This window comes from Apteryx mantelli, chromosome 1 (genome assembly GCF_036417845.1).
Source record: "Apteryx mantelli isolate bAptMan1 chromosome 1, bAptMan1.hap1, whole genome shotgun sequence".
In the NCBI taxonomy this organism is placed as follows: Eukaryota; Metazoa; Chordata; class Aves; order Apterygiformes; family Apterygidae; genus Apteryx; species Apteryx mantelli.
In genome coordinates this window covers 119,381,644-119,393,966 of record NC_089978.1, presented here as the reverse complement: position 1 = coordinate 119,393,966, position 12,323 = coordinate 119,381,644, and the positions used below count along the sequence as shown (strand labels likewise).

At 45.8% G+C, this 12,323-nt stretch overlaps 1 protein-coding gene across 5 annotated transcripts in view; it reads right to left on the bottom strand.

The window, feature by feature from the left end:
- The window catches only part of POU2F1 (POU class 2 homeobox 1), a 110,031-nt gene extending 105,366 nt beyond the window's left edge, over positions 1 to 4,665 (bottom strand). For 4 of the 5 annotated variants that reach the window (XM_067300147.1, XM_067300155.1, XM_067300170.1 and 1 more), the window contains exon 1: positions 4,577 to 4,665. In XM_067300147.1, coding sequence (XP_067156248.1) covers positions 4,577 to 4,640 — 64 coding nt within the window. In that variant the 5' untranslated portion in view covers positions 4,641 to 4,665. Of the gene's footprint in view, positions 1 to 1,529; positions 1,558 to 4,576 lie in introns of those variants that run through there. The other variant, XM_067300165.1, reaches the window with a different exon arrangement.
- Positions 4,666 to 12,323: the final 7,658 nt, after the last annotated feature.

Sequence of the window (12,323 nt, the reverse complement as noted above, 5' to 3'; positions counted from 1 at the left end):
ATTTACCAGAGCTGTCACTGATTCTCTCAAGATAAAAATAATAAAACCAAGAGAGTAACTGAGGCTGCCTAATTGTCAGTTGTATAAAATAGCAAGATGATTGTTCTGTGGGACATAGCAATTTGAAGGGAGCAGAAAATACTGTTAGAAAAAAAAAGTACAAGAATTAACAGACTAAATATGCACATTAAAATACTGTAACCTTTTCTGAAGTCTTTAACTCCACAGGAGCCAAAATTTGAAGAAAGCAAATGAAAACTTACTGCATGCTACCATCAATTAGTAAATACTGCAAATTGTCCAGAAAATCAGGCAAGAAAACCAACACTTCTATGCAAGAGATTAACACTATTTAACAGAAAAAGCTGGTTGACAGATCAACCAAACAAAAACATTCTGGACAACATGGACAAAACATTTACCTCAAACTTCTTTGCATCCTTGCAATTTTGAACATAACAAAAACAGCAAAAATGTGCTGCTTTAAATGTGAGATTGTCCACTTGAATTTGACTAAAATGCCTTAACTAACAATGGTGTTCAAAACCTCATTTTCCAGGGAATATATATTTTACATTATTAAGAGATAGACCAGAAGCAGGAATGACACTGCTCTTCACACAGCAGAAAAGACTCCTAACACAGAATATGTGGGGGCTACATAGGTTTAATGACAGATTGAGTTGAAGGTTACCTCACTGATTCCATCAACTGAGGCAACTCTAGACATCATCACTGTTACTTGGTAAGTCAAGCATTCAGAAGCTATCTACGTTCTACATCAGGAAGTCAGTATAATATGTATTTGCTTGAATTATTACTGCAGGCTAATGTTAGAGAAAATGTTAGTGACAGCAAAACTGAGATTTCTCCTCTTAAGGTGACAGAGTGGAAAGCTCAGATTCTTTCCCCTTCCTTCTAGGAAGCGCGGAGTAGGCTCTAGCTCCTGTAGTTTTGATGATACCATACTGATGCACATCTTGATTCTGATCTACACGCAGCAGCCTGGCTACTGACACGGCTTAACCTATTTTCCAACCAACAGTTAAATTACTAAATTTTGGTGAGTTTCACAGGGAGGAAGGGAAAAAAAAAAAAAAAAAGAAGAAGAAGAAGGCAGAGCCACCTTGATAACTCAGCAGAGGCAGTCAGACAGGGGAACTATTTCATGGGGAGGACAAGACTTCTTCCTTCTCCCTAATAAAAAAGAAAAATCTCAAAGAACAGCAAAAATAGCAGACCATATTCCCCTTTAACGATTAAGCAGCACTAGAAGAACAGTAGCGCAGAGGCTCCCTCTTCATCACAGCCAGGAAGTCCACAGGGGAGAAAAATAATTCTTTTATTCTCCCACCACTGATAGGGAAGGCCCAAGAAGAGACTTAAAATTCATCAAACGCCCACCAGTGAGAAACTGACACAGAAGTCCTTACTCAAGACTGAGGAGTAATACCCCGGCACTAGTCCTAGCACCTTCCAAAAAGTGAAAAAATGAGGCCAGGATTTGGGAAAAAGGGCTTCTCACTCACATGTCACCCATGGACTTCATTGGTGAAGACACATTTCTTCTATCTGTATTGAGTGGGATGTTCCAGTAAAATTTTAAGCTACAACACAGGCATACAAATATCCATTTGAGAGGAATACATTTGTACTGTGGCATGTAAATAACTGAATTAAGGGTCACAAAACCCCAATTCAGCCATATGATTACACAAGGCCACTGTCCACTAATCCATTCTATAAAAATTACTAAAACGTCAGTGAGAATAAAATTTTGTTTGCAAGATGCAATGTACATTTTTATCATGCTGGATAAAATATCTACAGTCTCAGCAGTGGTTAAATTGCTGCTATAAAGGAAATTGTCCTCAGATAAATGGTTTCCCTATGAGAAGGTTTCAGTGCTACACCTCACCCCAGGTCAATAAATCAAATTAACTGCACCTTGTCCTCTGGCCAATGACATCATCGGCTTGACCACATCTTGTGAAGCGAGTGCAAAAACATACGCTATTTAAGGCATGAAATCATATTACTGCTTTTTGTCCAGCCAGCCTTGTGCTGCTGGTCTGTGAAACAGTCAGTCACCTGAACAGTCTCATTACCAGTTCTACAGATCTTTTCTTACAGTATTCAAGGCCTGTCTTCACCAAGGGTGAAGAAAAAGGATAAATAATCTGAGGAGTTATTTTTGAAATCAAAAAGCTGTTCAGTAGCTGCAGTCTAGTATTTTGCGACAAATTAAATTTAGAACCAAACTACAAAATATGCTGGCTGCACGTGTATATGAACTCTTCCTAGCCATGCTTCAAAAATGTTTACATGCTAATCTGGCATGGCTACTTTAAAAGTACCCTGCTGTTAGGTCCCTTTTTTCCACAGGGTGAAAACAACGGTCATTAATGAAAATCTACAGTTTTATCTGAAAGCCATACCTGCATAAATGAATTTTTAAAAATTACTGCTTCATTCTAACAAAGTAGTCCATTTGTTTTCTTTCTAAGTAGCCTAATATCTGGTTTAAAACAGAATTACTCCAGACAATCTAAGGGGATTAATTTCAATTTTCACTTGGCGAATTTAGGACACAAACATGAAAAAACTTATCTTGCTTTCTAGACCCTGCACTGCCTAGTAGCATCTTCTGTCTTGGAAGCCAAATCTAAACAAAAAAAAAAAACACCTCAGAATGGTCAAAGATATAAGCATTGACAAAAGCATCTGACACACAGCACTGTTAAACTGCATCCACACTAAGCAAAAAGAAGGTGAATAAGATTATCTTCAAGGTATTCAATTCTGTTTGTGTTCAGAGGAAGGAGGAAAGCTGTTTAGATTTTGAGTGTGTCTTCTACAGCTCTCTCAGTGCCAGGAAACGTAAATTAGAAACAACTCTCCTTTAAGGAAAAGAATCAAGGACAAAGGGACCAAAAATGCCCAAGCCTCTGAAGAACAGTTATGAAAGGAACAGCTTTACAGTCTTGAGTTGCTATAAATTAAAAATAAGCTTCTTATTTAAAAGACATGAGTGTTTGAGAATCTATGAGCAGATCTGATGCTGCTCAAGCCCCAGGAGGGTTTTGTTTTTGCTGGCAGGGGTGGAGTGGGGATGAGGGGGGTCATTTTGGTTATTAGTAAATAAATCAAGCGGCAGAGAGTGAGGCCTAGGCGCCTGCCAGAGGAGCCAGGGCCTAGCTCTCCCCCCTCCTCTCCTCACACAGCCTGGGTTTGATCTCGGGGCCCTGTGGGTTGCCAAGAAAATTTTAAAAAAGTGAGAGAGCGAGAAAGAAGAATCATATTGAACCACAAAAGCACATGGGGCGAATGTAAAATATAAACACGGCGTTGGGCTCTGAGTGGCTGTTATTAAAGGTCTGAATTACTAAACATGAGAGGCGGGGAAAGCCAGGCGGCCATTTCAATAATATAAACCTCCCCGAATTAGTCATTATTCAAATGAGAAGGAGAGGGAAAGAGAGGAAGAGGGAGGGAGCGAAGGAGCAGCGGCACCCGCACCCCTGCACCCCGGCAGCGGGCGGCCCGCACCCGCGGCGCCTGCCCCGGGGCCGCAGCCCCGGCCGCCCCCGAGCCCGCAGGGGCAGGAGGGCAAACGCCGCCGGGGCACATCGAGCCTGCCCCAGTGCAAGCGGCCGGCCTCTCCCGCCGGAGGGGGGCACGCAGGCACTCCACACCCCGCCAAGAGGAGCCACCCCACCTTGAACCTACCCTTTACGGCGGGGGGGGGGCTTTAAATGAAAAGCAACCCCAGCTCTCACCCTCCCCCCTCCTTGAGGCCATCCGCACCCATCCACCCCATGCCTGCAGGCCTCAGGCTCTGGGGAAATAACCCCAGCTGGTGGGGCAGCGGGGGGGGGGGGGAAGCTGCGGAAACCGAGCCTTTCCCCCTCGCCCCCACCGCCAGGCGGACACCCCCGTCCCCTTCTCCCGTGCTGCCGCAGCGGCGGATCCTGCCCCGCTCGGGGGCCGCGGGGGGCCGCCGGCCTTCCCCCCCCGCCCCGCAGCGCATCGCGGCCGGGGCCGCCCCAGGACCCCCCCCCCGCCATGAATATGTAAAGCGGCTTTTATTATGGGCGTGCGAGCCGGCGGCGCGGGGGGAGCCCGGCCGGGTCCCGGCCGCCACCCCCGCCCGCTTTTGGGTGCGGGGCCGCCGGCCGCCCTCCCTCTCTCCCCGCGCCGTCACCTCGCCCCCCCCCGCCGACCCCACCGCCTCGGCGCTGCCGTTGCCGCCACCGCCCGCGCCGCCGCCCCCCATCGCCCCGCTGCCGCCCCGCCGCCTGCCCCGCCGCCGGTGCCCGGCCGTGCGGACGGGTGCGAGTGCGGCCCCGTGCGAGGCAGCGGGCGAGGGAGAGAGCGTGTGTGTGTGTGTGTGTGTGTGTGTGTGTCTCCCCGCACGGGGAGGCTGCTTTCCTTCTCCCCCCCCCCCGCTCCCTCCTGTGCCGTTAATTATAATAATCCTGAGTACTAATAAATTATGCTAAGCGGGGCGGGCGGGCGGCGGGGGGGCCGCGTGTGCGAGTATGAATATGAATATGTAAAATGCAGTAATGATTACCTGCCGCTGCCGCCACCGCCGCCGCCGAACTCTCATCTTGACTCGCTGCTCCTCCGTCCGCCATTTTGAATATTTTAACCAAAATCGGCCGCCCGATAAACCCTCCCTCGCTCCCGACCCCCCTCCCTCCTCTCCTCCCCCTCCCCTCCCCCACCGCTCACCCCCCTCCCCCCGCGCCCCTACTGCGCAGCCGCCAACTCACGGCGCCGCCGCCGCGCTCTGCGCCTGCGCGCGCCCCGCTCTCTCCCCCACCCTTTCTCCTCCTCCTCTTCTCCTGCCCTCCCCAGCCGCTTTCTCGTCGAGCGTAAAGCGCGCCGTCGCGCATGCGCGCAGCTCGCTCGCCCCCCCCGCCCGGCTTCGCGCGCCACTGCGCAGGCGCTGGATTTCCTTTCCTTCACCTTTGGCCCAGGCCTCGTTAACGTGTAAACCGCCGCGCCGCGCGCACCAGCGCTTCAGCCCCCCCCCGCCCGCCGCCCCGCGCGCCGCTGTGCTGGGGGGGGGGAGGGGGGCGCGGGCGCCTGCGCACTGCGGCTCGCCGCGGCCCGGCGGGCGGGCGGCAAATGGGACAGCGCGGGGGAGAGGGCGTCCTGGCGCTGCCGTGCGGCCGCCGGGGCACCCCCGGCTCCCGCTTAGCGCTGCCGGGGCGCGCGCGAGAAGCCGCGCTCAGCAACGGACGATATCGCTCGCCCTGCCTCGTATAGTTTTTATTAACTGCTCAAGCCACCGGGCCTTGAGGGTGTAGCACAAATAGTTAATCACGGTAGTAAAATAGGGGCAACTAGATGAAAACGTGTTCAAATATAACCATTAGGCTGAAGCAGCGTTTCAGAAAGAGCTGTATCTGCAAGTGGTTCTGTGGAAATACCTGTCATAACTGTATCTGCAAGACAGGTGGTCCCCAAGCTCAAAGCAAAATTAATCCCCTATGAATAAAAAGGAATTGAATACAAAGAAATGAAATACCAGAACTTTCAATTCTGTGTGGAGGAGGGTGCGTGAGTGGTGGTCTGTTACTCCTTCAGAAAAGGGCAATTACAAGGAGATGATTCTCCTGTTAAGAAACCCTTCATAATGCATCCCTATTTCTGGGCAGTACAAAGCTCCTGGGATGTCTTTCTCAAATATTTTATCCTCTTCCACATTCCACATCAAATTTGACTAACCCAAAAGGAAAAGAGTCAAGCTTCATGCCTCCCCCATTAAAAGACAGTAGAGCAAATACTAAGAGAGTGGAGGGACCCACAAATAAAATTAGCTTTAGATTATCAGCACAAGCAATAAGCTAAATAGGCTAACAAAGCATTGCTTATACTTGACAAATTAGGCAGAGTAATAATAAAAAGTGCTAATATTTTTAAGGTTTATCTTGCATAAATATATATTATTCCTGAACTTTGTAATGTACATTTATATATATAAAAAAAAAACACAGGAGATATAGTTTTCATTAAGGATTCAGTCTAACGTTTTCCAAGACTCATTAACTCCGATGGGTCAGAGTCCAAGCCAGATTTTCTTCCGGGGCTCAAAACCTTGTGGAATCAGAGCAACTGGCAAGAATCCACTCTTGCTTGCCTTGCTGGAGAAAATTATGACTTGTATCAGAGGCAGTCACTAGAGTTTTTCATTGGTACAGAAGAGCCAAAAAGGAAAGGCTGAGGGAGGGAGACAGCAGGGTTTCTCTGTGCAGGCTGAATCAGAAAGGTGATTTGCACATTTTTATTTAAAAATAAATTCCTCTGATAATGAGGGATTCTTTCATATCATAAAATAACCTCCTGATACTGCAGAAAACATTGGTGGAAATGGGCTGTGCTATGAAACAGCAAAGACCTTTCCCTAACACTGTAATTCTATACTTACACATTCATTTGATGATACTGCATGCCAGTAATTAAGCACTTTGTCTTTCAGAAGATCTATTTTTAAACTCACAGAAGTGAAAATGTAAACAACAGCATATTGTCATGCTGCTCTTCCGTTCAGCCATGATCCTCGCGGGCCAGTTAATCCAGTTTTATGGCCAGGTTATACCAGCCCTGCTGCACACAGTGGCTGCACCATGACAGATAAAGGTGTAGAGAAAAGGCTAGCTAGATTAAGACTCTGCACAGCTCTAATCCTGCCTACGCTGAATATTCTCTCCCGTATCTTCCCATCTCACCCTTAGACTTTTCTCACTCCTGCAGGCTACTTCCTAGTAACCTCCTCCCCAATAGTAGCCTCTTCTCTTCAGGGAAAATTTGCTCCCGCTTGCGCACCTGATTTAGTCTGTGCTCTCGCTCAGCTTCTGCCCGGTTAGCTAGACCCCACAGCTGCCAAAGAACAGCTTTCTGAAAACCTGTGTGTTATCAGTTTTTCTGGTAACTAGCAGTTACTAACCTACACTGTGTTTTCTAATGGACTGGCTATAAAGAAAACTCCATTATATTTGGGCACATATCTGCTCTCCCTCCCTCTTTAAAGATTGCTCTAGATCTATGTCTGCATCTTCTTCTCTAGTTTAGTTTGAACGTATCTCTATCTGATGCCTTCCCCAAGGTGTCATACATCCCTGTGGCTATATATCCAGGAAAGCCAGCCAAATCATCTGTGATGAATAATTTATCAGATAAATTTTACCTCTATTTCAGTTCTGAATTGTCTGCAAACAGCTTGTGATTTCTACAAACTTCTTATTTGATGTTACTTGCCACACAGTGCCTGACTGGTGTCTTATTCATGAGGAGCTTGTTGGGAATATTTGAAATTTGAGCTAATTGGACACAAAGATGATACAAAGCTTAACCTAAGAGAAGCTGAGCACTCTAGCCTCATTTCACAAAAATATTTAGGTGCGTAGCTTTGAGGAGTTGTTCACCTGCAGTCAATGAGGCTGTTTTCATACTTGCAGTTAAGAACATGCTTACATGCTTTGCTGAAACAGAGCCAAAGCAGTGAGCATCTTGCAGGACATTGCGTGTTTCTGTTCTGACTGGACCTGTCTGCCTCACCAAATCATTTTTCTCAGGGATTTTGCTTTAAAAATATTTCCTGGCACTGAAAAAGAACACAGCGGTAAAAATTAACATACCTGTAAAGGGTACAAATTGTATTTTGAAGCTCTGCAATATGTCTGTGTCTGTTGTTTTGTTTTTTTGATTCGGGTATTTCCTAATTCCTAGCCCCTGCAGAGATCCCTTGGTCTGCTCTACTTTTTGTGCCTATAACCCTACATTTTCTATGTTGGTTTCATTGCCTCCTGAATTTTCTCTCCTGCTAGAATTAATTCACTAGTGTGTTAGAGACAAGGATATTTTTTAAGGTGGGGAGGCAGGGGACAAGGAAATACAGATCACATTATTTTGCAAAAAGCAGATTGGGAAGGAAGTTAGCCCTTTCACCACACAGCTCTAGTGTACAGAGGTATTAAGAACAAACTATCTGCTCCACTCCAGTTCCACTGTGCCACTCATGTTTGCATCCCTGACACTGCTTTTTTCACGCAATGCCTCTACTATTATTTTTTCTTCACATCAGGTTTCTCTCCTTCTCAAGGAGGTCCTGTTTCTAGCATCATGTTTGCTTCAGCCTTCTCTTTCCTTTGCTCTCCAGATACCCTCTTTATCCTGCAATGGAGACTTCTGCCTCAGAGCAGTCTGCCTCTTTGCCCCTTAGGCTTTCATGCATACCTCCCCCCCAAACTCTCTATTCCTTTCACTTCCAGACTGCTTAGATTGTCTCACCTTCAGTTAAATTTTTCTTTTCTCTCTGGCTGTTTACCATTTTTCACATGTAATATGCACCCTTACAGAGAGACCGACTGAGGTTACAGTCTCATTTTTTTAGATGCTACTGATACAAATAGCAAAGGACAGTCCATGTCTCAAAAAGCCTGCAATTTCGAGAGATGGCAGACAAAGAATGAGGAAAAGATAGGATTAGGAGCTCCCTGATCGAGAAGGGGAAGTGAAGAAAAGCAATATAAAGATCATGCACAATTTCTCCAGGGTCACAGTGGAGATGAGTGGAACTAGGACCTCAGCCTAGGTGCGCTGAGGCTGTGCAGCTCAGTACCTTAACCACAAAGCTATCTTTCTTTCCTCTCCTTTGTTTTTTTTTCCCCTCCTGTTCCTGAGCACGGTAAGACAGTCCATTCCCGCCCCAAGCTTGGAACGTCATTCCAATATTATGCTCTCTCCCCTGGTTACAGCTCCTTCCTACGAACACTGGGACTGCTGCCTGCGAACAGCAGTAAGGGACTGTCTATTGCAGATATATGTTGCTATTTTTCCCTGCACAGTCCTCTGGCTTCCTTCGACCAAATTGCTTTCTAGCTCTGTCTGTCCCTCTTTTGTTGTCTCTGGACTGGAGAAAGGATGACCCAGAATCTCTTATTTCTGAGAGTTGTGGCTTGATCCCCTGAATCTCCCAGCTAATGAAATTGTAGTAGAAAAGTTGTACCATCTCATAATACTCTACCCCTCCCAGAAGCTAGCTAACTGTTCTTCCAGAGATATGAAATGGAGCACAGAGGAAAAGAAACATGGTTTTCATTTTCATATTAAAAAAACACACCCTGTAATTCAGAACCTTCACACGTCCTCAGGGAAGGGAGAGGTAATCACTAAGAGGACACTTTTCAGGTGGGTTTTTCAATCTACTTCTCACTCTCTGCTGCTTTCACTGCACTTACTTCTTCTAGCTCTATCTTTTATATGCATTTAAACGCTTGTCATCAATGCAGCATCTGAACACCTTCCAATTTTAATCAATTATGTCTTTCAAATCACCAACTCAGAAGGTTCAGGAAATATCACTGCACTTTTTCATCAGTGGTAAACCAAGGCAGAGAAATTAAGTAACCTGTCTTCAGTTACATGTGTGGCTGGGCAGCCCAAGAAGAGAAGCCCCTGGTTGTCTCTATTGTGACTTGACTGAAAGACCCTGTTTGACTTCTTATCAGTCCTCACCCTGAGATCTGCAAGGATAGCTCCATCTCTACCTGTCCCTATACTCAAGAGAGGGCCAACAACGGTCTGCCACAACTTGATTCAGATCTCTTGGAGAGTGGGTTTTGCAATTGCCTGATTCAAGCTGCCATTCAAAACTGCTGCAGAACTGTTTCCAGTGTTTCCCTCTGCCTCCTCTTACTAAAAGGGAACACTTTAAAAATACCGAATATTTTTGTTATGGGGATCATTAATTAACACTTTCAGATATTATAGTGAGAGAGGCTGCAGTCAGGCAGACCCTATATTAGAAACTGTGTTTTGAATCTGTATGAAAAGGAGTGCTGGACTCCATGCTTCGATCAGCCATCTAGCACACTTTCTGCTACAGACCTTGGGAATGCTCTGGTGCTGCTTACATGAGGAACCAAATTGTTTTTGACCTTAGTGAAGAGGGGGCCAAGAGGGACACACATTTGACACCTTTTAGCAACCACAAGGTTTTCTGTAGAATAGACATAGCCTATGAAACAAACACGCAGCTGGAGTTAGGGCACTTTTGAAAACATTGTCTTTATTCCCTACTTCCCTTTCTTCTAGGACAGGCTCTTTGCTTATTCCCTCTTCAGAAAGGGACTTTTCTGGCATGCAGCCTAGCCTGGGTGGAGATTAGGGATTCTCTCTGCCCCTTCATCCTTGAATATTTCCTTTTAATTTCACAGTTTAAATTCCAATTGTGTAATTACATTCTGCCTAGCCCAAATTCCTCTGTAATTTCAATTGGACACGGTGTCCTTCACTCTCTAGTCTAAACTCTTGCAGTGCTGTGGGGCACTGTTAAAAGGCTGCCACGCTCCACTCTAGTCCCATTTCATGTATATGGAGAAAGAGAATGGACCTGGGTCCCTTTGAACTAAAACTGCCACTCCATATAGGCGAGACAGGGTTTGCTATAGAGTGACAAGGCTGTCTTCCCCCTTGGCAATACATTGGGCATTTTGTATAGCACCTCAGTCCAAACAGATTTTTGAAGTAAAAGTCTAAATATGTCTGTAGGTATTTCTCCCCCTCAACACATATCCTTTGATCTCAGATAAAGCTGTACAGGGGCCCTCAAACTAATACTTTGCTGAATTTATGTGGCCTGAGAGTACCTACTTGCACCATTTAAAGTGGCAGAAATGCCACAGTGATTTAATTTAGATTCAAGGAGTTGTATAGCAATGGGAGGGTGAGCAGTACAGGAGTTCAATAAAACACTTTCCAAAAACCAGCAAATCCCATGCATTTGGTGACCCAACGCCACTATGTCTTGCAGATTTTGCTCTGCCAGCAGTTTCCCTCAAGCCCTACCCATTGCCAATCAGCTGAGTCCCACATCCTGACTTGTTCTGCACAACGCTTCTTTCTTAAGTGTTGGTATCTGCTTTACACTAGTGTGAAAATATTTCTGCTGCTCCAGCTCACTACAGTTTCTCCTGTCTTCTCTCACTTTCCACTTCCTTCCTTAGTGTGCCACAGCTGCTGCTTGCTTCTTCCATGTGCCTGCATGCTGCCCTCCAGGTATCAGAAAGTTTCACTTTTCAGACTTCCACCACCTTCTCCTGTGGTCTTTTGTAGAAACTTGGGGTGGCATGCTTTGATGGGAGCTGTACTTTTGATGGGGGAGTACTCCCCCGTTATCTTGTCTTTCTTTTAGAACAAGTTCTATATACAAGTTCTGTGGCAGGCTCAGGAAAAGGAGTTGCTCACCTTACTGAAAATTATGTTTATAGCCAGCTCAGCAAGAAGAAATCGATTGTTTGGGACAGTTAAAGTCAAATGTAGTGCTGTATCTAGATGGAGCCTCTGTCACTTTGACTTTTGAGGGGACTTCTGCTTTATATATCCTGCAGATTTGGTCCTTCTCCCAAGGGAAGTCTTTCTGCCCTCTCTCACGGTAGCAGAGCAGAGGCTACTGTTTGTATCTCTGGCACACAGCTGCTAGATCAGGTGAGTTCGAGTAGACCTTGTTTGCATGTTTCCTTGGTTAGCTTATGCTGTTAGAAATGAAAGCTACTGGGAGGAAGCAACAGAGCTTGTCATAACTAGAGTTGGGTTTTGTTTGTCTTTGAGTCATAAATCTTAACGGAAGGGAGAGAGCCATCATGTTCATTCCCAAGTTTGTCATACAATCAGCAAGGGGGCAAGGCAGTAGTATGGGCAAGAAAATGAAACGTGAAGGTACAAGTGCCAGCAGGGGGAAGTCACTGTTGCTTATTGTCAGTTTTGGTGTGACACAGAAAGTTCAGCTAATCCTCTTAGTTACAGAGACATACGGGTGGGGGGAGATTGTTATCTCAAGCAATTTGCTGGCTCTACTCCTTTTTTTCCTTCAAGTTTCTTTTCACCTAATTGAGCAGCATTTCTTCCTGGGACTAGTTTGCAATAATCCTGGGGCCTCATCAGGGAAAACACTGAAAAATATAGAAGGAAAAGCAGCCCAAGTGAGTCACCATGAGTTTCTTTCTTAAGAGAGATAACTGACTTGGTTCCAAATGATGATTAAAAACAAGATAAAAAATCAGCGTGATATAGAACATTCTGATCACAGTGAGTGTTCACTCAAAAAGGGTATGTCTTAGCCATGAGTTAGAAGGATGGATAATTAACAGCCATTCAGAAAACTATGAGCTCAACAGTCTGAGGTAAGGCAGGGGGTAAGGATTCCACTGGCATGCATCAGAAATGTGTTGATTCCACTTTCATTGCCAAAGGGATGTATCTGCGGTAAATCTAATCAAGAGTCAAAAGGTGAACAAGAAGGATAATAATTG